Genomic DNA, 26,929 nt, shown 5'->3' with positions numbered 1-26,929 from the left:
GCCCCTTGTCGAACCCTTACCTCTCATTTTGCTCCTGCTCCGCTTAGTACCTGCCACGTTCCTTGAGCAACCCCCGATGATCTTCCTGAGCCCCCTCCCTCCCCACATGACTGTTTGCTAAGGAACCATTTCCTTATTGCACCTCGCCAGGACGTGGCTGACCCCCCTATTAGAAATCCTGACCCCCCTATTAGAAATCCTGACCTCCCTATTAGAAATCCTGACCCCTCTATTAGAAATCCTGACCCCTCTATTAGAAATCCTGACCTCCCTATTAGAAATCCTGACACCCCCATTAGAAATCCTGACCTCGTATTTGAAGGTGATGGTACTTCCCCGGACGGTGCCCGGCAGTCACCGACACTGCCAATCAGGAGTCCGCTGCCTTTCAGACCCCTGCCTCCGCACAGAAAGCCCAGCTTTTCGCCCCCACCAGAGCTAACCCCTGACCAAATTGCCAACGTTTACACCGATTCCAGATACGCATTTGGGTGGTGCCCATGATTTTGGTTGCCTCTGGCACCAACGAGGCTTCCTTACTTCTACGGGGACCCCCACTATTCAAAACGCTCTTTGGGTAAAACATCTCCTCAACACTGTGCTGCTTGCTCATCAATTGGCTGTTATGAAGTGTACGGCGCACACAAAGTGGGGGGACACTCCGGCACAGTTCGGTAAATGCCCGTGCTGGTTCGGCTGCCACAGAGGTGGCTGCGTCAGCCATTTTGATTGCTCCAACTGACGGGTATCAGGCTTCAGGGACCAAGGGCATGTCAGACCTCACTGCGATCCAACCTTCACAGAGGGACACCTCTGAATCCGAGCGTACACTCTGGAAGTCGACGGGCTAGCTCTCTGGCCAACACCGGCGGGTCAAGTTTGGATTCCTGGTTCTTTGTGACCGGTGGGTATTGATGACTTGCACCCATCTTGCCAAGGGGAAGGAATGGTACGGGTACTTTTAAAAGTGGCGCCCGGATTTGAATAAAGCCGCTCAAATGCGACCAGATCGATGCCTTATTTCAATGAAGAGTAAGAAGGGTAAAGGTATTAAATGCCGTTCCCGGACAACCCCGCTGCATGATGGGCCTTTGCTTGCATACAGCTTGATTTTATTGAATTACCTCAAAGTAGAATGTTATAAATACTGTTTAGTGACGGTCGATGGATTGAAGCCCTCCCCACCGCTAATTGTACAGCACACTGGTTGGTGAAAATATCCTTGCCTGAAGTTTTTCCCCTGCTTTGGGAATGATAACATCAGACAATGGACCACATTTTGGGGTCCGATACTGAACTCTATGAATCACTTTCAATTAAACAGCGACTGCACTGAGTGTGTCGCCTGCAGGCAGCGGGGAATGTGGTACAACCCAACAGCACCTTAAAAGAAAAATTAGCCAAACTGGTCTAAGAAACGGGGTTAGATTGGCTAGAAGTGTTGATCTTAGCCATTATTTCACACGCGAGTGGCTCCGCATTCGTGGACTGGACTATCAGCTGCAGAGATAGTTCATGTTCAGCCAATGAAGGCTCCGTGATATGCCCGTACTGAACCCCCAAAGGGCGCGGATCTCCGTGTTATGGGTGAGCAAACGCAGAACTACGCGGAGCAGTTAACTCCTCCCCTGAAGTTTCTCCACTCACGGGTCAGGCAATCGCATTGCCCAGCTGAGGAAGACGTGACCGCCTCCCAACATCCGCAAGTAAACCTGGGGGAGTGGCCCCTAGCGACACCAACCTTGGTCAAAGTTGAAGGAGATTCCAATTGGGTCCATCGATCTGATTGCGAGAAGATTACTCCTCAACCAGTTGGTGACCCAGCATGACCATTGTTTTGGTACCTGTTGGACTTTTCGAATCCTTTGACATTAACTAACCAGCCTACTTGGGAACTGCACGCAAACACCTATTTACAGGAGTCACATCTGTATGCTGAGAAATTGAATATAAGTCAGTGCTGGGTTTGTACCCATATCCCCATCCATTCCAAGGAAGGAATACCTTTTCAACCCCTCCCTTTCTATATATCAGAAAGAGTTGAGTGGATGTTACAACGGAATCACACAGGGTTCAATGGGGAAGTGAGAGTATGGGAATCAGCAGGTTATGAAATGACTACATTTTCAATGTGGTATCAGCCCACATATAATCACAGCTCAGTTCCTCCTTCCCTTACAGTCCATTCGAATAACACGACAGGGTCCCTGTGATTTAGAAAACTAGAACAAAACATGCTAATGGGGCAAAGCAAATGTAATCTCACATTTGACTGGCAAGGCCCAGTAGTCAATATTTCGAGAAATGGGGTGTTTATCTGTGATTGGTCCAGGATATGAAAGTCCATGGGCCTATTCCACCATGCAGCCTTGGATGACATTGGCTGATGATGTTACAGCTTATAATGACACGTACTTCATATCTGGCACCAAAGCGTATCTATTGGTTCCTGCCAGTTGGGTAGAGTCCTGGTATCTGGGTTATGTTGTACCCTACATACATCACCTGACCCCCCCCTCCCCCCCCCCCCCTTAAGCACTACCATCCACGAACTGCGAAAACCATTACCGGGCTAGACCAGTTCCTCGTGTGTCCTTTCTGTTGTGCAGAATGGGATGAGTATCTATCAAATTGGCCCATACGGCCCCAGCACTGGAACACCTGGCCAATGAGACAGCTTTCGAAGCCAAGGCAACTGGACAAGCCCTGACTGAGGTCTCAGCTGAGCTAATGGCTGTCCAGTCAGTGGCACTGCAGAATCGACTGACTTTGCATTAACTGCTAGCCTCGCAAGGGGGATCATGTGGGGCAGGAGTGCTGTACTTACTTTCCAGGTACCTCTGAAAATATTACTAATCGAGCTGAACATATCAAGCAACATGCTGACCACATGCAAGACGTCCACAATGAACTCCATGATTACAGTTGGTTGGGTCAGGGAATGTTTGATTGGATCTCGAAAGCCTTTTTGCTCATAGCACCATTGCTAGTAGCAATGGGGTTACACGTCTGCTTGTGCCAATGCATTTTCAATGTGCCTACATCACTGCTTGCTATGATACGACAAAAGGGGCGAGTGTGGTATTGCGGGGACAATTTAACATTGCGTGATGGGAAAAACTGGCCAACTCTCGAATTATAGGTCAGCAAGTTAAACAGGGCTGTGGCAAAAGATCAGAAACAGCATCCAGAACCAGGCTGAATGTGAACAAATTCTACAAGCTTGCTAAGACTTCCGTAATCTTCTTAACGGCTCCTTGTATGTTTTAAACTGCAGACTTTAGCCTTAACAAAACATCCGTACAACAGAAATAGAGTTATGCAATGATGCAAATAATCAATGTCTTCAAAACCAATAAGGCCAAGGCTCAGTACTACAGATGACGTACATTTCATGACAATCTGTAATTTCTCAGCATATTCTCAAGTATATAATGTTTCTGTTTTCTTTGGAAATGCGCGAAAAATTTGGAAAGTGCTGGGATCCTTTGGTTTCTCCTTCTCTTATCCCCTTCAGCCAAAAACAAAATACTGCACATGGGGCTTCTTTTAATAAAGGCTGAGTATTTTTCAGTTCAAGATTACTTTTGAATCCTTGTCTCACGTTTTGAGTTTGCTCCCACAGATCCCTGCAAGATGTGGGTGTACCTTTAAGAGAGTTAAAAGCAGCAGAACTACCCGACATAGCACCAAGTGTTCTCAATAACTCAACAATGTATATAACACTGGGTTGAACAACGCGAGTAGTTCGTTGCCTGGAAACAAAAAAAAAACAAATTTGAATTTGGCCAATCAGTTTAAATTATATCCCGATAAAAATACAATTTCCAATCAAGTTTGAATTGAGTGTATTGACAATCTTAAAAGCCAATGACACAATCCGATGCTCTGGGGTATAAGACCAGCAGAAAATTGAACAGTTGAGAAGAGAACTGCCAAGCCTAACATGTACCAGCTGCTTGAAAAAACATCTCTCTTAAAAGTACCTTTTTGATCAGTACCCTGTGACACAGAAATTCCTAACAAGGAGAAAAGAAGACACTGGAAGATCCCAAGACAAGAATCTACAGCTGCCTGGTTTTGAGATAAGAAATATTGTTTTGTAAATCTTAATGGGGAGTTTTATTGGACTAGTATTATAGAAGGGAAGGTAGAAGATAGGTTAGAGAAAGAAATTGAAAATAATGGTTAGGTAATTATTCTCTGTTATACTTTAAGACATAAAGTTGCTAATTTTACTTTAAATAATCCTTGGCCACTTGGAAGTTTTACAGATTACCGCACAGGATAAAGGTTTTCCGTGTTGCTGGTTTTAAATTAAGCAGGAGAGTTTACCCTGTGTCGTAACATATGTTTTTTAGCCAAACAAAAATGTATGTGGTGCTTCCTATAATAAAGGCTGAACATTTTTCAGTTCAAGGTTGTTTCTGAATCTTTGTCTAACGTTTAGAGTTTGCTCCGACACATCCCTGCTAATTAAAATTCAGTTCAGCATATTTCTGCTTCTATTTCTGCCCCCCTCCCAGTCCCCATCCGTTACGTGGATAAGCTCCTTACCTCAGGCCAGGGTCAGATTCCTGCAGGGAAATGCCGGAGTCCCAGTCGCTGTCACTCTGCACCGTCCCGCAGCCTGAGGAAGGGGCAAACCGAGAAACAGCGTTCAAAATCAATGACTCAGCTCCAGGGCACAGGATGGCACAAAGCACTGCCACCCCAGAGGCAGGCAAATAGCTCCAGAAAGCAGAGCGGACGGGGGCAGTGAGAAACTTCTGCAGGGCAGCTGGGAGCTGGGCAGAGAGCGGGCAATCTGCTGGCAGTGGCTATGGGTAGCCCCGCAAGGGGGAACATGTGCTGTTGTGGGTCGGGAGTGGCTGTATGTTCACTCCAGATACCTCTCCAAATATTACCAACCTAGCTGAACATGTTCACAACACGCTGACCACATACAGACAAGGGACAAGTGCAAAGTCATATATTTTGAGAGGGATATTGAGGGTTTGGAAGTAGGTGTGTGAGTCAGCCCCACCTCAGCCCAGAATTGTAGAATACCCTTCCTGAACCACCTCCTCTCTCCGTCCCCATCTTGGGGAGGTTGCAGCCCCAAGTCAGTCCTCCCCTGTCCAGCGGATGGTGACAGTGGTGATACCTCTAGACCAGTAAACCTCGGCTCACGTTGTGGATTTAAACCCCACCTTGGCAGCTGGTGGAAATTCGAGGCAATTATTAAAGCGATGGGGACCATTAAACAACGGAGAAAGCCCAGTCTGGGAAGGAAATCTGTTGTCCTTATGTGGTCTGACCTACAGGTGAGGCCAGACCCACAGCAATCTGCTGACCCTTAAATAAGCTCTGAAATGGTTGAGCAAAGAACAAAGAAAATTTACAGCCCAGGAACAGGCCCTTCGGCCCTCCAAGCCTGAGCCGATCCAAATCCGCTGTCTAAACCCAATTCCTAAACATCTGTATCCCTTTGCTCCCCACCTCCTTGTGCATCCATCCAAATGCACCTTAAATGAATCTACCGTGCCTGTCTCTACTAGCTCTGCTGGCAACATGTTCCAGACGCCCACCACCCTCTGTGTAAAGTACTTGCCATGTATATCTCCCTTAAACTTTTCACCTCTCACCTTGAACGGATGACCTCTCATTATTGAATCACCCTGGGAAAAGCTAACCTCTATCTACTCTGTCTATACCCTTCATGATTTTGTAAACCTCAATCAGGTCCCCCCTCAATCTCCTTTTTCCTACTCAACCTCTCTTCATAGCTAGCACCTTCCATACCAGGCAACATCCTCGTAAACCTTCTCTGCAAAGCTATTAGTTGAAGCCCAATTAGGGATGGGGACAAGTTGCCAGCAACACCTAAATCTCAAAGAGGAAAGACTTCAAAAATTTTCAACTAAATTTCATCTAAAGATAAATGCGCCATCCCGTCATCACATAAGCCATGAGATAAACTCTTAAAAAGATTTGGGATCAAAATCATACAGTTATTGTCCCTCCCCATAACAAACACACTACAGAAACAGAAATTGCTGGAGAAACTCAGCAGATCTGGCAACATCTGTGGAAAGGGAAACCGAGTTTCTGTCATGAGGGGCATGGATAGGGTGAATAGACAAGGTCTTTTCCCTGGGTTGGAGGAGTCCAGAACTTAGAGGGCATGGGTTTAGGGTGAGAGGGGAAAGGAACCTAAAGGGGCAACTTTTTCACACAGAGGGTGTTACATGTATGGAATGAGCTGCCAGAGGAAGTGGTGGAGGCTGGTACAATTACAACACTGAAAAGGCATCTGGATGGGTATATGAATAGGAAGAGTTTAGAGAGATATGGGCCAAGTCTGGCGAATGGGATGAGATCAGGCTATGGAGGAAGTGGACTGAAGGATCCGTGCTGTCCACCTCTGTGACTCCATGAGTTAACATTCCAACTTTTCTTCACAGCTGACCTTCTTTCAGACCTTCAATATCCACCATTCTTTCCTTTATTATAGGTTGACAGTTCTTTTATAAATCTCATTTATGACTTAACAAATTGGTTAGGTGAATTGGCCGTGCTAAATTGCCCATAGTGTTAGGTGAAGGGGTAAATGTAGGGGAATGAGTCTGGGTGGGTTGCTCTTCGGAGGGTCGGTGTGGACTTGTTGGGCCGAGGGCCTGTTTCCACACTGTAGGGAATCTAATCTAATTAAATCTCTTTAAGCGTATCAGTGTATCTGAAAATGAGTTATAAAATCCCTCACCTCCAAAAATGTTGTTACCGAAAGACAAATCTCAGTCTGCATTGTTTGAAATGGCAGTGACTCTGGGGTAGCGTTCCTGCCTCTGGACAGATAGTCAATGGGGCTCAGGTCCCCACAATCCTGGCTGAGCCTTCATTGCTCAGACCTTTGAGTAGAGGAGTGGGGACATCATTTTTAGATTGTACTGTGTGCAGTTCTGGTCTCGCTGTTATAAGAAGGATATTATTAAACTGGGAGAGGGCTCAGAAGAGATTTCCCAGGATGTTGCCGGGAATGGAGGGCTTGAGTTATAAAGAAAGGCTGCGATTTTTTTTCACTGGAGGTTGAGGTTGAGAGATTTTGGAGCAAAGCTCGACTCTAGATTTGACAAAGAAGTCTGGATTTTCACCCTGCCTTATAGAGATTTATAAACTCATGAGGGGTTTGGATAAGGTGAGTGGAAAGGGACTTTTGCCTAGGGTGGGGGACTTCAAGATGAAGGGGCATATGTTTAAGGTCTGAGGAGAAAGATTTTTAAAAGACATAAGAGGCATTTTTTTTATGTGCAGAGTGGTGTGTGCATGGAGTGAACTTCCAGAGGAAGCAATGCTTGGGGATATAGTTACATTTAAAAGATATTTAGATAAGTATATGAATAAGAAATGTTTGGAAGGATATGGGCCAAGCGCAGGTAGGTGGGACTCGTTTCGTTTGGGATGATGGTCAGTATGGACTGGTTGGAGTGAATGGTCTGCTTCCATGTTATATGACACTGCGTGAGTACTGAAGAGGGAGTGTCACACGGTCCAAGATGTCACCTTTCAGCTAAGCTGTTAAACTGAGGCCTAGTCTCACCCCTCAAGTTATCATCAACTAGAAGAAAGTGAGGGCTTCAGATGCTGGAGATTAGGGTCGAGAGTGTGGGCGCTGGGAAAAGCGCAGCAGGTCAGGCAGCATCCGAGGAGCAGGAGAGTCGGTGGGGGTTGGGAGGTGAGGAAGGCGGGTGAAAAGTGCTACATAAATGCAAACCTTCCCTTTAAACCTTTGGAGAGATGAGGGACTCACAGAGATTTTGGAGCAAAGCTCGACTCTAGATTTTCATCCTGCATTCAAGCAACACTGCTCACTGGACACTGGCTCAACTAATGTCCTTCAGGGCAGGAAACAACCGTCCTTACCTGGTCTGGCCCCCATGTGACTCCAGACCCACAGCAATGTATCTGACTTTCAACTGGCCTTTGACCCTTAACTTACCCCCTGGGCAATTAGGGATGGGCAATAAACACCGGCCTAACCAGAGATGCCTACCTCCCGTAAATGAATTTTTAAAAAGACACCATTGTTTGTGTCGAACCTGAATGATTGCAATTGCCACCGCGGATGCTGTGGTACTTTTGCTAAGGTCCCAAGGTCCAAGGCAGAAGTAGTAGGCCGAACCTTGTGGGAACGGATATCAGGGGAAGAATCCCGGTCAACTCTGACTCAAATGGATGACCACAACAGGGGGAAACAGGTGTAAGGCTAAAAGGTTGCGTATTGACCTTTGAGTTTAGATTCAACAACTGAGACACTTGTAGGGAAGGGTTTACCTTGCTTGTTTCCAGGGAGGGTGTGGTCTCCCGGCAGCCGGGGTTGGCGATGGCAGACATGGGCTGCGGGTTCCTCCTGCAGCTGACCTTGGAGCCCAGGCCCTGGCTGCCAGGCAGCCGGCCTCAGCATCCTCTTGAGGAAGGAGCGGTTCATCTCCACCCGCTCGCTCAGGGAGACCAGGCTGGCGTTACTGCCCACGCTCTCCCAGCTGTCCGTCCTCCACAGAGCCTCCAGCTGGCCGAGTCTGCGTGCGCTCCATTTCTCTGCCCTGATGGCGGAGCGCGCTGACGTGTCGGCCCCCTCCGACACAGCCCTCGGGCTGCCACCGGGATGGCTGCTCGCGTGCTCCAAGGAGCTGGCGTTCCCGGTCTCCTCCCGGGCAACCACGTCACGAGGAGCCCCCGGCCTATCGCCTGGCGGTGCGTTTTCCCTTCCGAGGACTTTCCAGAACCCCCTCGGAGGCCTCCAGTTCTTGGCGGCAGGTTTCGGGGGAGGAATATCCCCGGTTGGCCTAGGCGGGTCTCCCCGGCTGCCCGTTCCAGGCCATTCCCTCCTCACCATGCCCGGATCGGTGCCCTGGCTGAGGGCCTCCCCCACTCCGACAACCGAAGGCTCTTGGCAGCCCAGGACGCTGTCCGTTAAGTAGGTGCATCTCGGCTCTCTGTCCCCCTGGGACCGCCCGCGTTCCCGGCCTTCCCCCAGGTCTGGGCAGTCTCGGCCCTCCGCCTGTGGGATGACAGCACTGCCCGATGACCTCACACCTGTCCGGAGCTGCTGATTGGTCGGGAGGGCTGTGGTACCAGGATGAGGGTGGTTTTTGGGGTAGGCCCAGTTGGCACTGTCCTCCCACAGACTGGCTGAACCTGTGCCCCTTCTCCCTTTGCAAGCTGGACCGGGGCCTGTGGTATCCCTTCGCTCACGTATCCGTGGTCTCTGCCCGCCAGGCACAACTTCATTCTCTGCCATCTTGATATACCCCAGGGTCTCTGACACAAGGGCAATTTGTAATGTCTACAACCAACCTGCAAAGAAGGGAGAGAGGGAACGTCAGACAGCCAATAAGGAAGGTATTCCCTGCCCGATTTCATGAATCCTAACTTATTATTGAGTCAGAGAGACTCAACACAGTGCACAGCAAGGCCATTCAGCTCACCCATATGGCAAATGGTGGTTTTTGCCATATTCTCTACTGCGTATCATAATCCCCAACTTGACCACACATATTTGGGAGTCTGTCAGATATGGCACGCCGAGGAAGAATTCCCTTTATTCCGATCATTGTACCTTAATGGTTAGCGCTCAGAATCCCAAAGTGATGATCTAACTTTAGCTTCATTCATGCAACCGAAAGTTTACATTGCAGCGCTGAGGGAGTGCAACAGCGTCAGAGGTATCAATAGTAATTGAAACTAAGCCCCTTTCTGCTTTCAGCTGGAAACATCCCATACATTAGTTTAAAGGACAGATGGGGAATCACAGACTATTTCCAACACAGATTCCTGATGAAGTCAATTTTTCCTGCTCCTCAGATACTGCCTGACCTGCTGTGCTTTTCCAGCACCACTCTAATCTTGACTCTAATCTCCAGCATCTACAGTACCCACTTCTGCCTATTTCCAACGCAGCCCATCGAAACTGTTGGATCAAGGAATCCAGTCAGAGCCATTTCCCTGCTCTGTCCCCTTAGCCCTCCAGGTTTATTTCTTTTAAATGTCCCTTCAAAATCACCAGATTTTTACATTAGATTCCCCTACAGCGTGGAAACAGATCCTTCGGCCCAACCAGTCCACACTGACCCTCCAAAGAGTAACCCACCCAGACCCATTTCCCTCTGACTAATGCACCTAATACTATGGGCAATTTAGCATGGTCAATTCACTTGACCTGCACATCTTTGGACTGTGGGAGGAAACCAGAGCATCTGGAGAAAACCCAGACAGACACGGGGAGAATGTGCAAACTCCACACAGACAGTCACCCAAGGCTGGAATTGAACCTGGGTCCCTGATACTGTGAGGCAGCAGTGCTAACCACTGAGCCACCATGCAGCCCGTTATGTTGGGGAAGTTTCTTTTTGAAGCTAAGGAGCTCGAGGGGAGGTTTGACAGAGGCACATTGGTTTTGAGACGGTCGTGCATACAGCTGGCTGGTGGCAAAAAAATTGATTGGTCTATGGACGAGTGAACAGTTGTTGATGGCAATGGTCTTTTGCTGGCCAACAGCAGTGCGGTTGGTTGTCAGTAACTGAACAACTTGTTAGAGAGAGGGTTTTAACGTTCTTCCCCCCACACCCCCATCCCAGCACCCATCTTTCACTTGCCATCAAGACTGACTTTAAACATTAAGAAGAACCAATTAATCTTTCCATCAGTGGTTGCTATAAGCTGTGACATTCATGTGAAGTAGTCACCCTGTGATGTTTGAGAATCAGTGGAAGTGTTCTGAAAAGGGATGCCAGGAAGGAACCTTTGGATTAGCAAAACATACGTCATCCGGAATTGTTGGGTAGGGATGTGAGAGTGAGTGTGTGTGTGTGTGTGTGTGTGTGTGTGTGTGTGTGGTGGTCTGTGTGTGGGAGACAGATGGAGTGTGAGTGAGTGTCTGGGAGTGTTGGGAGGGTTGTGTCTGAGAGAATGAGAGTGTGAAGGTGTGTGTGTGTCTGAGAGTGTGGGCGTGTGTGCGAGAGAGACAGAGAGAGAGTGAGAGGAGGTGTATGTGTTTGAGAATGGAGTTGTGTCGAGAGAGTGAGAGTGTGTTGTTGTGTGTGTGAGAGAATGAGAGTGTGGATATGTGTGAGAGTGAGTATGAGCATGTCTGAGAAAGAGTGAGGATATATGTGTGAGTGAGAGAGAATGTGTGCATGTGTGTGTGTGCACGTGGGTGGGTGTGCATATAAGGAGAGATTATAGGGAGATTAGAGTTTTAGTGTTATTTGCTGACTATTCATAATTGTTTAGCTAGAGTCAAGTTACTTTTAACAAACAGTGATTCTTATTCAGTATAGAAACCCAGTCCATATTGTTTATCACCATGAATCTGAATTAGGGAACATCATAAATCCTTTAACTTTCATAACAAATCCAAAAATAGTGGGTCTTGATTTCCAGCACAATACACTAGAGAGGGGCAACAGTCACCAAGCAAGAACTGATCCACTTGGTGAAGTTACTGAGATGAGGGGACACAGTTGTAAATTAACTGCGAAAGTTTCGATCTCGTTTCTGACCATTCTTTCCACTTTTCCTTCTGCCATCTAATTTTTTGCATCTCTGAAAACAATTTTACTGCTTCACAATCATTCCTGTTAAAATCTCCCAAAGAGTTGAAATTGTAATTCGCTCCAGTGCTTTACCTCACCAGCGGAAAGGGTTAAAGTGTTACCCAGGAGGTTTCCCCCAGCGTTCAGCCTCCACAGGGAAACTATAAGCTAAAATAACTAACACCAACAGAAACTGCTTGAAAAGCTTAGCAGGTCTGGCAGCATCTGCGGAGAGAAACCCAGGTTAACGTTTCGGGTTGAGTGACCCTTCCTCAGAACTAAACTAAACCAAAATAACTAGACTTATCGAATATAGGAGCAAAGTACGGCAGATGCTGGAATCTGTACTGAAAACTACCAATGCTGGAGATCACAGGAGAGATGGTAGGTGTCTTGAACACACTTACAGGAGAGATGCTAGGTGCCTGAAAAGGCAGTGTGTTCCGTACACGCACCACCCTCTGCATGAAAAGATTGCCCCTTCAGGTCCCTTCTAAATCTTTCCCCTCTCATCTTAAATCTCTGCCCTTGAGTTTTGGACTTCCCTTGGCTGTTCACCCTTATCCACGATGCTTATGATTTTATAAACCTCTATGAGGTCGCCCCTCGTCCTTCTCACGCTCCAGAGAAAACAGACCCAGCCTATTCAGCCTCTGGGTCCATGGAGATAGAGAGAGCAAGCTAACGTTTCGATTCTCGATGACTCTGCACCAGAGCTCGGAGGGTTGATGAAGGAGTGGGGTATTGAAATATCAGAGGTGTAAATGAGTTTGGCAGCTTTTTACCATTCAGGAGGTTTGCTGAATGCCCCTCCTCCAAGTGAAGAAATGATCACTTTTTGTAGTTGTTATTTCTACACAAATACTTTACAAAGAAAATTTTGGACATTTCATAGAAATTACAAATGTTGCTTTCTGCATTACTCCCAGGTCAAAGGTCACCACAACAGTGGGTGTACTGGGTAGACTGGCCATTGTAGCACTGCAGACCTGTGTACAATGACCTACGTTTACCAGTAGGCCTGACGTTTGAGCTTCAGGCCTCAGTGGAATGAAGGACACAAGTTTGACTTGACTCCTCTTCTCTCGTCCTCAGGCTACCTGCCTCTCTCAGGGTGTTAGGGCCATGGTAACAACCCTCCGGGCCCCACAGATGAGATTTACACCGGGTTTCTGATGGTGCGACCATTTGCCAATGCCAAGCAGAGCAGGCCCAGCTCCTGTGATATTGGAGCAGGCCCGTGATCAGGATTTACGCGAGAGGATTTTAACATCTCCACCCAACACAATACACACAGCCAGGCCCTAGCTTCGGCCTGACAACAAACGGTCACCCTCCACGTTTATAACTCAGATATTTTGATCTGCCACTCCTTCACCAATCCTCCCCAGCATGGCCCTTGCCTCTCTCTATGTCTGTGACTGTATAGCAGAACCTCAAACCTTTCCACCTTATAATTATGGCTAGTTACCTTATGTCCAGCCTGAACTCAGTCCCAAATCCCTTCAGAACTCCCCACAGGACTGATCCTTTCAGGACTCCCCACTGCCCCTCTCTTTGCAAGTCCTTTATCAACCCCTGTAGGCGCTCCTATGTTAGAGAGGGATTACATAAACAGTCCTAAAGATATTGCCATAATCAGAGATATGCCATGTCTGACTGTACCTTTATTTATATAAAACAAAACAACTCAGAGCAGTGTTTTATTACCTGAGCACCCTGTTGATGGGGTGAGACTCGTGAGCAAGTGTCAGCTCTCACTAACAGACTAATAGTGGGATCGCCTCCCTCAGTCTGAGGCCCCCCTAGGATTGTTTCTGCAAATTCCTCCTCCAGGAACACAGTAAAATCCTGTCCCACCTCCAGCCTCTGTTGGCGGGTCTCTTTCAGTCACCATCACCGAATATTTAGCCGACATCCCCTTTTTTTAAAAACAAAATAAAGAAAAACAACTCTCCTTCCAGAGCCTGTGTGTCTGTGCACGACTGCTGAAGAGAGAGAGAGAGAGAGAGAGGCTGTGTCAGTTCAAACTGCATTCCAGTGCACCCAACTAATACCCAAAGGGAACAAAAACACTATAAAAGGCAAAAAAAAGTGTGTAAATCTAACTGGTCTCTATGACGACGGGCAAAACGGAGTGGAGCAGACAGCTGGCGGCAGACCAGAGTTCAGCCTGAAGTTGCTGCTCAGACTTAGTGTCAGTTTCAGGAGCTGGGCTTGTAATTCTAAACCGCGCCTGAAGCTCAGCTCCCTAACTGGTTGAGGACCTCCAGAAATCAGGGCTCCCTCCTTCCCCTCCCACTTTGGCAAATCCTGCAAGTCCGTCCCCAGCCCCAGCATTGCTTGGTCTCGCCGGCTTTTGGAGTTTGAGGGTCTGTTAAAACTTCCACTGCCTTTCCCTCATGGCAATCCTCCCCTGTTAATGCAACCCCAGGATTAATCTGCAGCCCCCAAATTAATCTCCCAGACACTGCTGTAGGCAAGAGCAAAATAAAAAGACACAGGAGGGAAACACGTTGGGATGTGGAGAATGGGGAAGTGTTTCTGTTTTGAAATTCCCCTTTAGGCTTCTTGTCAATACATATCTCTTCCAAAAAAAACAGTAGAAGATAGTTCATCTTTAGAAATACCATTGATTTCTTCTTTCCTGGACGCTCCAGCATTTCTTGCCCATTCCTAATTAACGTAGATACATGAAGACTAAGAGGTCGAGTAGGCCATTCAGCCCATTGAGCCTATCTCACCATTCAACACCATCATCCATAGAGTCATAGAGATGTACAGCACAGAAACAGACCCTTCAGTCCAACCTGTCCATGCCGACCAGATATCCCAACCTAATCTAGTCCCACCTGCCAGCACCCGGCCCATATCCCTCCAAACCCTTCCTATTCATATACCCATCTAAATGCCCTTTTTAATGTTGTAATTGTACCAGCCTCCACCACATCCTCTGGCAGCTTATTCCATACACGTACCACCCTCTGAGTGAAAAAGCTGCCCGATAGGTCTCTTTTATATCTTTCCCCGCTCACCCTAAACCTATGCCCTCTAGTTCTGGACTCCTGCACTTCAGGGAAAAGACTTTGTCTATTTATCCTATCCATGCCCCTCATGATTTTATAAACGTCTATAAGGTCATAACCTCAGAAGCTCCCTCTCCCTTTGATCCCTTTAGCCACAAGATCTATATCTAACCCCTTCTTGAAAACATTCAAGCTTTGACTGTGTCTGCGCCAAAGAATTCCACAGACTCCCCACTCTCAGGGTGAAGCCTTTTTCTCCTCATTCCAGTCCTGAAACATCCAAATGGCCTTAGACTGTGACCCCTGGTTGTAGTCTCCTCAGTCATTAGGAACAGCCTTCCTGTGTTTACGTTGTCTCGTCCTGTTAGAATTTTATTGGTTTCTGTGAGATTCTCCCCGCCTATTTTTCTAAACTCCAATGAATATTGTCTGAACAGTTATTGCACACAGAGCTCTCTCTGCCATTTCAGGGGACAGTTATAGGGTCATATAGCACAGAAACAGACCCACCAGTCCAACCAGTTCTTGCTGAACATAAACTAAACTAGTCTCACCTGCCCATGCTTGGTTCATACCCTGCCACACGTTCCTTATTCACATACTTATCCAAATGTCTTTTAAATATTTTAACTGTACCTGCATCCTCCACTTCCTCTGAAAGTTCATTTCCCACATTGAATTGAATTAAATTGAATTGAATTGGATTTATTGTCACGTGAGGCACAGTGAAAAGCTTTATCTTGCTAGCATTACCGGCAGATCACAGAGTTAAGTTGCACAGATAAGTAAATAATGGGTAAACAGCTGCAAAAACAAAAATAAAAGATACAGGTACTCACTCTCTGTGTAAAAAGTTGCCCCTCAGGTCTTTGTAAAATCTTTCTCCTCTCACCTTAACAATATGCCCTCTAGTTCCAAAATTCACCACATAGGGATAAGACACTTGCCATTCACCTTATCTATATTCCTCATGATTTTATAAACCCCTATAAGGTCACTGCTCAACCTCCGCTGCTACAGTAAAACAACCCAGCCTCTCCTTACAACTCAAACCTCTCCATTCCTAGCAACATCCAGGGTGGCACGATGGCTCAGTGGTTAGCACCTCTGCCTCACAGCACCTTGGACCCAGGTTCAATTCCAGCCTCAGGCCACTGGCTGCGTGGAGTTTGCACATTCTCCCCGTGTCTGTGTGGGTTTCCTCGTGCAGGCCAGGTGAATTGGCTGTGCTAAATTGCCCATCGTGTTAGGTGCATTAGTCAGAGGGGAATGGGTGAGCTCCTCCTCAGAGGGTCAGTGTGGACTTGTTGGGCTGAAGGGCCTGTTTGCACACTGTAGGGAATCTAGTCTAATCTAAACATCCTAGTAAACCTTTTCTGAAGCCTCTCCAGCTTAACAATATCCTTCCTATAAATACAAGACAAGGTAAGGACAACAGATTTCCTTCCCTAAAGGATGTTAATGAAGCAGATCAACAATTGATAGTGGTTTCATGGTTACATTTACTGAGACTAGCTTTTAATCCAAGGTTTTCTTTTAACTATATCCAAAAGTGCTCTTACACACAGTTGTTTTCTATTACCGAATCATCCATTAACATCACCAGTAACTCACCCTTGTTCTCCTATTGATTACTATGCATCAAAGCCCATTAGGTGCAATGCATCAAAAGTTAGAGAGAGGTAGGGAGCTAAATCAAAATGGAGCTGCATAATTCCAGACCTTACTGATGGAATTTAAATTCTACCAGCTGTTATGGTGGGACTTGAACCCATATCTCTAGAACATTAGCCTGGGCTATTCACCCAGTAACATTAGCTGTCCACCGTTACTAGCCTGACAAATCTGTTCAAATTCTTTTGGGGAGGTAATGAACATGCTAAACAAAACAGAGCCACTAGACATAATCTTACTTGGATTTCCAGAAGGCCTTCAAAAAGGTGCCATACAGGAAGCTGCAAGATAAGATAAAAGGTGGGCCACATGTGTTTATCAGTGTGTATAATTTAAATAATATAATCATTTAGTAATACAGAACTTGAATATTGTTGAAGAAAGACACATTTTGTCAAAGCTTTAGGTCTTGAACTCAATTTGCAGTCAGGACAATTTACATGAAGACCAATTCAAGGGGCAACCTAAAATTTATACTGCATGAGGGAAGAATACTGATGGATTGGCAATTGGACTCTGGTTGGTCGATCTGTTTCCATGGGGGAAGCAGCAATTAATAATGATTGACAGTTAACTGCCGATGAGCTTCCATGACCGATGTGTGGGTGTGTGCTTTGCTTTCAGGCTTGGCTGGTCTGTCAGTATGGTGGCTCCACCATTAGACAACATTTGATCGGTAAGGTGAGAAGGGAATTTCAGGAAGACATACAATCATATCAACTCCTTTGCTGCTGTACTAAGTTCCTCTGAGAATGTTATGCTGCCTTGACGACGATGATGATGATAATATTAATAGCCCACTTTGCAAGCAATTCTGAAGAAGCACCAATATACTGAGCTGTTAAGATTCCTACACAGGTTCCTGCTAAGTAAGGGACTTGGGACCTTGCAACAACCTTGCAATGATGTTATGGAGCTGCTTCTCACTGAGTGTAAATAGTACATTGTGGGTGGGGTTAAGAGAGGGATAAAGAGAAAAATGTGAAGCAGACTGACAAGCATTGCGAGGCATAGTTCATGAAATAACCTCTCAACAATTTAAGCGTAAGGTCCAAACCTGTTATATCTCTGAATACAATGTGTTGTAATATTTAGTTTTAAGATGTAACAAAGAATATTAGAAAGAAGCCAAGCTTGAAGACAGTTCTTGACCTTATCTTCTCTTTGATAGATCTGTCTTAAAATCTCTGGATGTAGGCAGCAAACAATGCGTCAAAAAATGGCCCACACAGAGAGTCACAGTCTTCACCACACCACCTCAACGAGATGTCCAAAAAGGGGGCAGGTTGCCTTTTCTAGGAACTGCCCTTGTGCAATTACTAAATGTGATGAGAAACATTGGCAGAGATCTGAAGGCAGGTGAACAGCCCACTTTGGTCCCTCCTCTCCCTCCTCTTCAGCAAATAGGAGCTAACTTGGGGACATAGAGAGAGAGAGAGGGAGACGGAGAGGGAGAAGACTCCATCGACGCTGCTTGTCTCCCTGAGCTGCAGCTAGTGACCCTGAATACCAAGGCAAGGCCAGGTTTATTATCCTGAATGGTTATCTAATGTAAACAGCTGAATCAAGCACATCATGACCTTACTGTCTCTGTGGTTTATTGAAATTATCATCACTAGCAAGGAATGACAATGTAGTTATGTCCTTCAACCAGTAATCCAGCCAATCTGAGTTCCAATTTTGGTCTCCTTCCTATCGGAAAGACGTTGTGAAACTTGAAAGGGTTCAGAAAAGATTTACAAGGATGTTGCCAGGGTTGGAGGATCTGAGCTATAGGGAAAGGCTGAACAGGCTGGGGCTGTTTTCCCTGGAGCGTCGGAGGCTGAGGGGTGACCTGATAGAGGTTTATAAAATCATGAGGGGCATGGATAGGATAAATAGACAAAGTCTTTTCCTTGGGGTGGGGGGGAGGTCCAGAACTAGAGGGCATAGGTTTAGGGTGAGAGGGGAAAGATATAAAAGAGACCTAAGGGGCAACCTTTTCATTCAGAGAGTGGTGTGTGTATGGAATGAGCTGCCAGAGGAAGTGGTGGAGGCTAGTACAATTACAACACTGAAAAGGCATCTGGATGGGTATATGAATAGGAAGGGTTTGGAGGGATATGGGCCGGGTGCTGGCAGGTGGGACTAGATTGGGTTGGTATATCTAGTCGGCATGGACGGGTTGGACCGAAGGGTCTGTTTCCATGCTGTACATCTCTATGACTCTATGACTCTAAAACCCAGTATTGCCTGTTTATGAACTTTAATTCAATTAAAAGAGACCTAAGGGGCAACGTTTTCACGAGAGGGTGGTACGTGTATGGAATGAGCTGATAGAGGAAATGGTGGAGGCTGGTACAATTGCAACATTTAAAAGGCATCTGGATGGGTATACAAATGGGAAGGGTTTAGAGGGATATGGGCCTAGTAGGTGGGACTAGATTGGGTTGGGATATCTGGTCAGCATGGATGGGTTGGACCGAAGGGTCTGTTTCCATGCTGTACATCTCTATGACTCTATGACTCTACACTAGCAGCTGAAATCTGTTGACAGGGAAACCATCAGGTCATTGTTTTGAGAGAAAACAATGAGAATTTTTTAAGGGTAAGGAAATTTGCCATCCTCTTCTGACCCTGATGGTGACTGCTCCCACCAGCAACAAGGTTTACTCTTAACTAGCCTTTGAAAGGGCCTATAAATCCCCTTTACTGGGTTCAAGCAGACCCAATAACACCACCTCAAGGGCACCTCGTGATGCATAGTGAATGCTGTGGCCTTGCCACATAATGCTCACATCTTAAATGTTGAAGGTGGCACGATGGCTCAGTTGGTTAGCTCTCTGCCTCACAGCGTTAGGGACCTAGGTTTCATTCCAGCCTCGGGTGACTGACTGTGTGGAGTTTGCACATTCCCCCGTGTTTGTGTGGGTTTTGTCTCGCAAAGATGTGCAGAGTTAAAGATCGCACGACACCCACGTTATAGCCCGACAGGTTTATGTGGAGGCACTCAAAGCCAGTGCCTCCAAATACGCCTAATGGATACAACCTGGTATTGTGTGATCTTTTTAATATTTGTCCATCCCGGTCCAACCCCGGCATCTCCACATCATAAAGGTGTGCAGGTTCGGTGGATCAGCTATACCAAATTGTCCAGGGATATGCAGGCTCGATGGATGAGCCAGAGTTAGGGAGGGGTCTGGCTGGGATGCTCTTCAAAGTGGTCAGTGCATGTTTGATGGGCTGAATGGCCTCTTTCCACACTCTAGGGGATTCTATGATGCAAATGTTGTGGTCCAACAGGTTTATTAAACTTTCAGAGCACTGCTCCTTCGTCCAGTGAAATGCTCTGAAAGCTTGTGATTTTAAATAAACCTGTTGGACTATAACCTGGTGTCATGTGATTCCTTTCTTGACCACCCCAGTCTGATCCTGGTATTGTCAAACCATGATTCAAATGAATTGAATGGCAGTCCTGCCATACCTATGTTGCCCTCTGTGGGGCACTGTTGGTCCTTGACTGAGTTGCACCTCCTGTTTGTACATTATTAAAAAAAGCTGTCATGAAATTCTATTCTAAATTATTAACACAGGTTCTACCCTTGTGTCATACAGAAGTCTGTAGATTCACCAGTTTGATCTAGTTGTATGTCTCATTTCTGTTTCTGGTATCTTGCTGTTCAAGACTTGGCTGCTGTGATTTCCTACACAACATGACTGTACTCATCACTCTGAAATGTAAGACACGTTGTCACATCCTGAGGTGAAAGTCTGAACCAAGATCAATCCCCGGCAGAGATATTTGACCCGTGAGGTGACGCTTTAGATGGGGTTTGGACTGTTCGAGGAAGATACAGCTGGTGAATGCAACTTGATTCAGTAGAGAGTAAGGGGAAGGAGAGGGGGAAGGAGGAGCGGATGAACAATGCCCACAAATCTGAGGTAGTGAACAAGAGGTGGTGATGTGGCGAGGATCCCCAGCACTGGTGACCAGAGCAAATGCAATAGATTTTGATTCCAGATTAGATTAGGTTAGATTCCCTACCGTGTGGAAACAGGCCCTTCAGCCCAACCAGTCCACACCGACCCTCCGAAGGGTAACCCACCCAGACCCATTCCCTCTGACTAATGCACCTAACACTATGGGCAATTTAGCGTGGCCAATTCACTTGGCAGCACATCTTTGGACTGTGTATTCAGCCGTCCATTGCACTACTTTCCTATTTTCATTGCTTTGGACCTCAGGCAGACTTGATGTGTTATGTGCACATTCTCCCAGTGTCTGCATGGGGTTTCCTCCCAGTGCTCTAGTTTCCTCCTGCAATCCAAAGGTGTGCAGGCTGGGTGGATTGGCCATGGGAAAGGCAGAGTTGCAGGGATAGGGAAGGGGAGGGGGAGAGTCTGGGTGGGATGCTTTCCAGAGGGTAGACTACATCGCAGGGATTCTCTGATTCAATATTATTTTATTCTTTTGCTGTGGATCAGAACCCCAGCCAGATAAATTAACGAAGTGAAAGAGTCCGAAAGAGGGATGTTTATCGCCCATGACGAGTGGACTAGGGCATGATCAATTCCCTCCTACCTGGTAAAGATCGGAACCAAGATAGGGCAAAGATGGGTCTGTCCTGTCACCCAGAGATCGGAGTTGTCTCTTTTTGGGAAAGATATTCCACCCTTTGCCAATACCCTTCCCCCTGAAGTGGTTTCAGCTGTCCTGCACACAACGTGGCAAGTTGAAAATAGAATGTTACAGCGCAGTGCAGGCCCTTCGGCCCGCGATGTTGTGCTGACCCGTGAAATTAATCTGATGCCATCTAACCTACACCATTCCATTATTATCCATATGTATGTCCAATGCCCATTGAAATGCCCTTAACGTTGGCGAGTCTATACTGTTGCAGGCAGGCCATTCCATGCCCCTACTACCCTCTGAGTAAAGAAACTACCCCAATATCTGTCACCCTTCAATTTAAAGCTATGTGCCCTCGTGTTAGTCTTCACCATCCGAAGAAAAAGGCTCGAACTGTCCACTCTATCTAACCCTCTTATTATCTTATATGTCTTGATAAAATTTCCAGAAAATTGTTGTGAAACTTGAAAGGGTTCAGAAAAGATTTACAAGGATGTTCCCAGGGTAGGAGGATCTGAGCTACAGGGAGAGGCTGAACAGGCTGGGGCTGTTTTCCCTGGAGCGTCGGAGGCTGAGGAGTGACCTTATAGAGGTGTATAAAATCATGAGGGGCATGGATAGGGTAATTAGACAAAGTCTTTTCCCTGGGGTGGGGGAGTCCAGAACTAGAGGGCATAGGTTTAGGGTGAGAGGGGAAAGATATAAAAGAGACCTAAGGGGCAACTTTTTCACGCAGAGGGTGGTACGTGTATGGAATGAGCTGCCAGAGGATGTGGTGGAGGCTGGTGCAATTGCAACATTTAAGAGCCATCTGGATGTGTATATGAATAGGAAGGGTTTGGAGGGATATGGGCCGGGTGCTGGCAGGTGGGAATAGATTGGGTTGGGATATCTGGTTGGCATGAACATGTTGGACCGAAGGATCTGTTCCTGTACAGTACATCTCTATGACTCCATGACTCTATGATCTCTCAACATTCTTCTCTCCAATGAAACCAGCTTCGGTTCCCTCATAAGACCTTCCCTCCATACCAGGCAACATCCTAGTGAATCTCCTCTGAACCCTTTCCAATCGTTCCACAACCTTCCTATAATGCGATGACCAGAACTGTACACAATACTCCAGGTGGAGCCTTACCAGTGTCTTGTACAGCTGAAGCATGACCTTGTGGCTCCAAAATTCAATCTCCCTCTCAATAAACACCAACACACTACATGCCTTCTTAACAACCCTTTCAACCTGGGTGGCAACCTTCAGGGATTTATACACCTGGACATCAAGATCTCTCTGTTTATATACACTGCCAAGAATCTCCCATTAGCCCAGTACTCTGCATTCCTGTTACTTCTTCAGAAGTGAACTACATCACACTTCTTCACTCTAAACTCCATTTGCCACTTCTCAGCCCAGCTCTGTAACTATGCCCCTTTGTAACCCACAACATCCTTCGGCACTATCTACAACTCTGCCTACCGTAGTGTCATGAGCAAATTTACTAACCCATCCTTCTACACCCACATTCAGATCATTTATAAAAATGGCAAACAGCAATGGCCCCAAAACAGATCCTTGCGGCACACCGCTGGTAACTGAGCTCCAGAATGAACATTTCCCATTAACCACCACCCTCTGTCTTCTTTCAACTTTCTGATCTAAACCGCTAAATCACCTTCAATCCTGAAGCTCTGTATTTTGCGCAATAGCCTACTGTGTGGAACCTTATCAAATGCCTTACTGAAGTCTATATACACCACATTAATCGTTCTACTTTCATCCTTTGTCACCTTCTCGAAGAACTCAATAAGTGAGGCACGACCTACCCTTCACAAAACCATGTTGACTATCTCTAATCAAATTATTCCTTTCCAGATGATTCTAAATCCTATCTCTTCTAACCTTTTCCAACACATTACCTACAACCAAAGTAAGGCTCACTGGCCTATAATTACCAAAGTTGTCTCTACTCCCCTTCTTGAACAAGGGAACAACATTTGCTATCCTCCTGTCTTCTGGCACTATTCCTGTCGACAATAATGATATAAAGATCAAGGCCAAAGGCTCTGCAATCTCCTGGCTTCCCAGAGAATCGGAGGATAAATCCCATCAGGCCCAGGGGTCTTATCTGTTTTCAGATCTTCCAAAATTGCTAAAACCATCTCGTTGTCAACCACAATTCCATCTCATCTAATAGCCTGTAATTCCGTATTCTCACTAACATTTCCCTTTTCCAATGGGAATACTGATGAAAAGTATTCATTAAACGCTTCCCCCTATGTTCTCAGATTCCACACACAACTTCCCACTACTATTTTTGATTGACACTAATCTTATTCTAGTCACTCCTTTATTCCTGATATACCTATAGAAGGCTTTACGGTTTTCCTTGATCCTATCCGTCAACAACTTCTCATGTCCCCTCCTGGCTCTTCTTAGCCCTCTCTTTCAATCTCCCTTGGCTAACCTATAACTCTCAAGCCCCCTAACTGAGCCTTCATGCCTCACCCTCACATAAACCGTCTTCTTCCTCTTGACAAGAGCTCCAACTTCTTTAGTAAACTAGGGCTCCCTCTCTCGACAGGTACCTCCCTGCCTGATAGGTATATACTTATCAAGGACCCACAATAGCTGTTCCTTGAATAAGCTCCACATTTCAAGTGTGTCCACCCCCTGCAGTTTCCTTCTCCATCTGATGCATCCTAAATCTTGCCTAATCACATCATATTTTCCTTTCCCCCATTTATACATCTTTCCCTGCAGTATATACCTATCCCTGCCCATTACTATTGTAAACATAACCGAATTGTGGTCACTATCGCCAAAGTGCCCACTTACCTCCAAATCTAACACCTGGCCGGGCTCATTCCCCAGTACCAATCCAATATGGCATCACCCCTTGTTGGCTAGTCAGGAAACCCTCCTCCACACATTGAACAAAAACTGACCCATCTAAACTACTTGAACTATAGTATTCCCAGTCAATATTGGGGAAATTAAAGTCCCCCATAACAACTACCCTGCTACACTCACTCCTATCAAGAATCATCTTTGCCATCCTTTCCTCTATATCCCTGGATCAATTCGGAGGCCTACAGAAAGTTCCAAACAGGGTGACCTCTCCTTTCCTGTTTCTAACCTCAGCCCAAACTACCTCAGTGGATGTGTCCTCTCATGTTATCTCAGCTGCTGAAATACTACCCTTGATTAACAATGCCACACCCCTCTCTCTGTTACCATCTTCTCTGTTCTTGATGAAACATCTAAATCTTGGAACCTGCAACAAAGTCCTCTAACCATATCTCTGAAATGGCCACAACATCGAAATCCCAGGTACAACCCATGCTACAAGTTCACCCACCATATTCCAGATGCTCCTGACATTGAAGTACACACATTTCAAACCAACACCCTGATTGCTGGTGCCCACTTGCGACCTTGTAAACCTATCCCTGACCTCTTTACCTTCAACCTCCTGTACACTGGAACTACAATTCAGGTTCCCATCCCCCTGCAGCATTAATTTAAACTCCCCCGCGAAGAGCATTAGCAAACTCACCCCCCCTCCAGGATATTGATACCCTCTGGTTCAGATGAAGACCATCCTGTTTGTAGAGGTCCCACATCCGCCAGAAAGAACTCCAATTATCCAAGAACTCTCCCTCCTGCACCATCCCTGCAGCCACGTGTTCAGCTCTGCTCTCTCATTGTTCCTCATTTCACTAGCATTTAGCACGGACAACAACCCAGAGATAACAACTCTGTTTGTTCTAGCTCTAAGCTTCCACCGTAGCTCTCTGAATTTCTGTCTTAAATCCCCACCTTTCTTCCTACCTATGTTGTTGATGCCTGTGTGGACCATGACTTGGGGCTGCTCCCCCTCCCCCTCATGGATCCCAAAAACACGATCAGAGACATCATGAACCCTGACATCTGGGAGGCAACACACCAACCGTGAGTCTCTCTCGTTCCCACATCGGCCTCCTATCTGTCCTCCAGGACTGGTGGACTAGGGCATGGCCGAAGCTCTGAGGCCCTGAAGTCGTCATGAGTTGGCTGGAGGAGTGGGAGGCATTCCCATCAGTTGAGACGTTGGGTTCGCCCACCATTTCTGCCTAACTCCTCCACCTGCAAGTCCAAAATAGTCTCACCCAATGAGGGCAGACTCTTCTGTTTGTGTGGGGTCCTGTTGAGCAGGGAGGGTGGTCTTCATCACGAAGAAATCACTCGTTCTTGTCTTCTCGAGTAATGTTCCACTGTGAGCAGCTTCCTTTTATTCATTCAGAGGATGGGCTACCAATTATTGTCCGTCCCTAGTTGCCCTTGAGAAGGTGGTATTGAGCTGCCTACTTGACCTGCTGCGGTGTGATGTGGGGACATCCACAATACTGGGAGGGAGGGAATTCCAGAAGTACAATCCAGCATCAGTGACAGATTTGGGGGGGTGCTTTTGAAGTGGGGTGGGGTCAGTGAGTTGCTATACTGCATCTTGCAGATGTACACACGGCTGCTACTGAGCGTCGATGATGGAGGGAGTGGCTGCTTGTGAATGTGGTGCCAAACAAGCGAGTTGCTTTGTCTGGGATAATGTCAAACTTCTTGAGTGTTGTTGGGGCTGCACCCATCCAGGCAAATGGGGCGTATTCCATCAGACTCCTGACTTATGCCTTGTAGATGGTGGACCGGCCTAGGGGAGACGTAGCAGCACAGCACATTTAGAGAGGTTAGGTAAAAACAAGGACTGCAGATGCTGGAAACCAGAGTCTAGATTAGAGTGGTGCTGGAAAAGCACAGCAGTATCCGAGGAGCAGGAAAATCGACGTTTCGGGCAAAAGCCCTTCATCAGGAATAATGAGGTTAGAGAGGTTAGTTTGAAAAGAGCCCAGGAATCACCAGGACGTTCCCACATCGCTTACAGCAGAGTGCGCCATTGGAAAGCAACATTGAGGTGTAACATCAGAGAGAGGCTAATGGCTACTTTCTGTTTCCCTCTTATCTAAATTACGGTAATTATTAAAATATCAAATAGTTACAATAAGAACAGGTGAGTATTATCTTTTTTGAGCACCCTTTATGATTGCTGATAAAGTATGTGAAGTATCAAAGTTCTGGTATTTAGAGAAAACGTAACGTGTTGGATCAAAGGGTGTGTTTCCGTGCTGTATGACTCGAAGTTTACAACCTTTAAGAATCCAGCCATGGAGTGGGACTTTGAATGAAGTGGTTAAGGTCAATTCTATTTATAAGGTTTAAAATAGTAGAAGAACTGGTGGCAATATATAGTAAAATACCTAAAAAAAAAAGATAAATAAAGTATTTACAGCACAATAAGAAGATGTGTCACAACTGCAAAATGCAGGAATTCCTCGTGGCCAGTGGGATCCAGGGCAAACATGTCAACATTAAGTGTTTGCGACTCAAACAGTTTTGGCTGTGCATTTCTGAGCTGGAAGGCCACACATCAGCAAATCCCTGGACACGGGAGACCCGAAACATTAACTCTGATTTCTCTCCTCAGATGCTGCTGGACTTGTTGAACTCTTCCGGCAATTTTGGCTTTGGTTTCGGATTTCCAGCATCTGCCGTTGTTTCGGTTTTTACTTGATTCCAGACGGCAGTCACACCCCTTCGGACTGGGCCTTCTGAGCTGGGAACTTGAAACACTGCTGTGTGGTCTGGACAAACTGGTTACCACTTTGATCTCACAAATAACGTTATCTGTGAGATAAATGTAGGAACCAGTCTGGCCAGATGAAGAATCTGCAAACAACAATGTTTCAAGTTCCCAAATATTTAATACCTAAACGCTTGTAAGTAGTTAATTGGCTACATGAGTGAGTACTGGTGATGCTAGTAAAACAAAATAACGTCATGGTGATTCGGTGGTGTGAAAATCACTCAGTGTTGTGTGTGATAGCACCTTTGGGTGTACGGAAAAAAAAGAAACTGTTGAGATGTAAGAGTTAAAAAAAACCACACCACACCAGGTTATAGTCCACCTGCTCCGTCTAGTGCCTCCAAATAAACCTGTCGGACTGTAACCTGGTGTGGT

General features: G+C 46.3%; 1 protein-coding gene across 1 annotated transcript in view; it reads right to left on the bottom strand.

Annotated features, from left to right (window-relative positions):
* The window catches only part of LOC132818916 (uncharacterized), a 113,137-nt gene extending 99,603 nt beyond the window's left edge, over positions 1–13,534 (bottom strand). Inside the window, exons 1-3 of the mRNA XM_060830048.1 lie at positions 13,284–13,534; positions 8,314–9,336; positions 4,558–4,630 (exon numbers count right to left, since the gene is read on the bottom strand). Of these exons, the coding sequence (XP_060686031.1) occupies positions 4,558–4,630; positions 8,314–9,280 (1,040 nt within the window). The 5' untranslated portion in view covers positions 9,281–9,336; positions 13,284–13,534. The remainder of the gene's footprint in view (positions 1–4,557; positions 4,631–8,313; positions 9,337–13,283) is intronic.
* Between the last annotated feature and the right edge of the window lie 13,395 nt (positions 13,535–26,929).

The sequence above is a fragment of the Hemiscyllium ocellatum genome, chromosome 9 (assembly GCF_020745735.1).
Source record: "Hemiscyllium ocellatum isolate sHemOce1 chromosome 9, sHemOce1.pat.X.cur, whole genome shotgun sequence".
Lineage (NCBI taxonomy): Eukaryota > Metazoa > Chordata > Chondrichthyes > Orectolobiformes > Hemiscylliidae > Hemiscyllium > Hemiscyllium ocellatum.
This window is presented reverse-complemented; position numbering and strand designations above follow the sequence as displayed.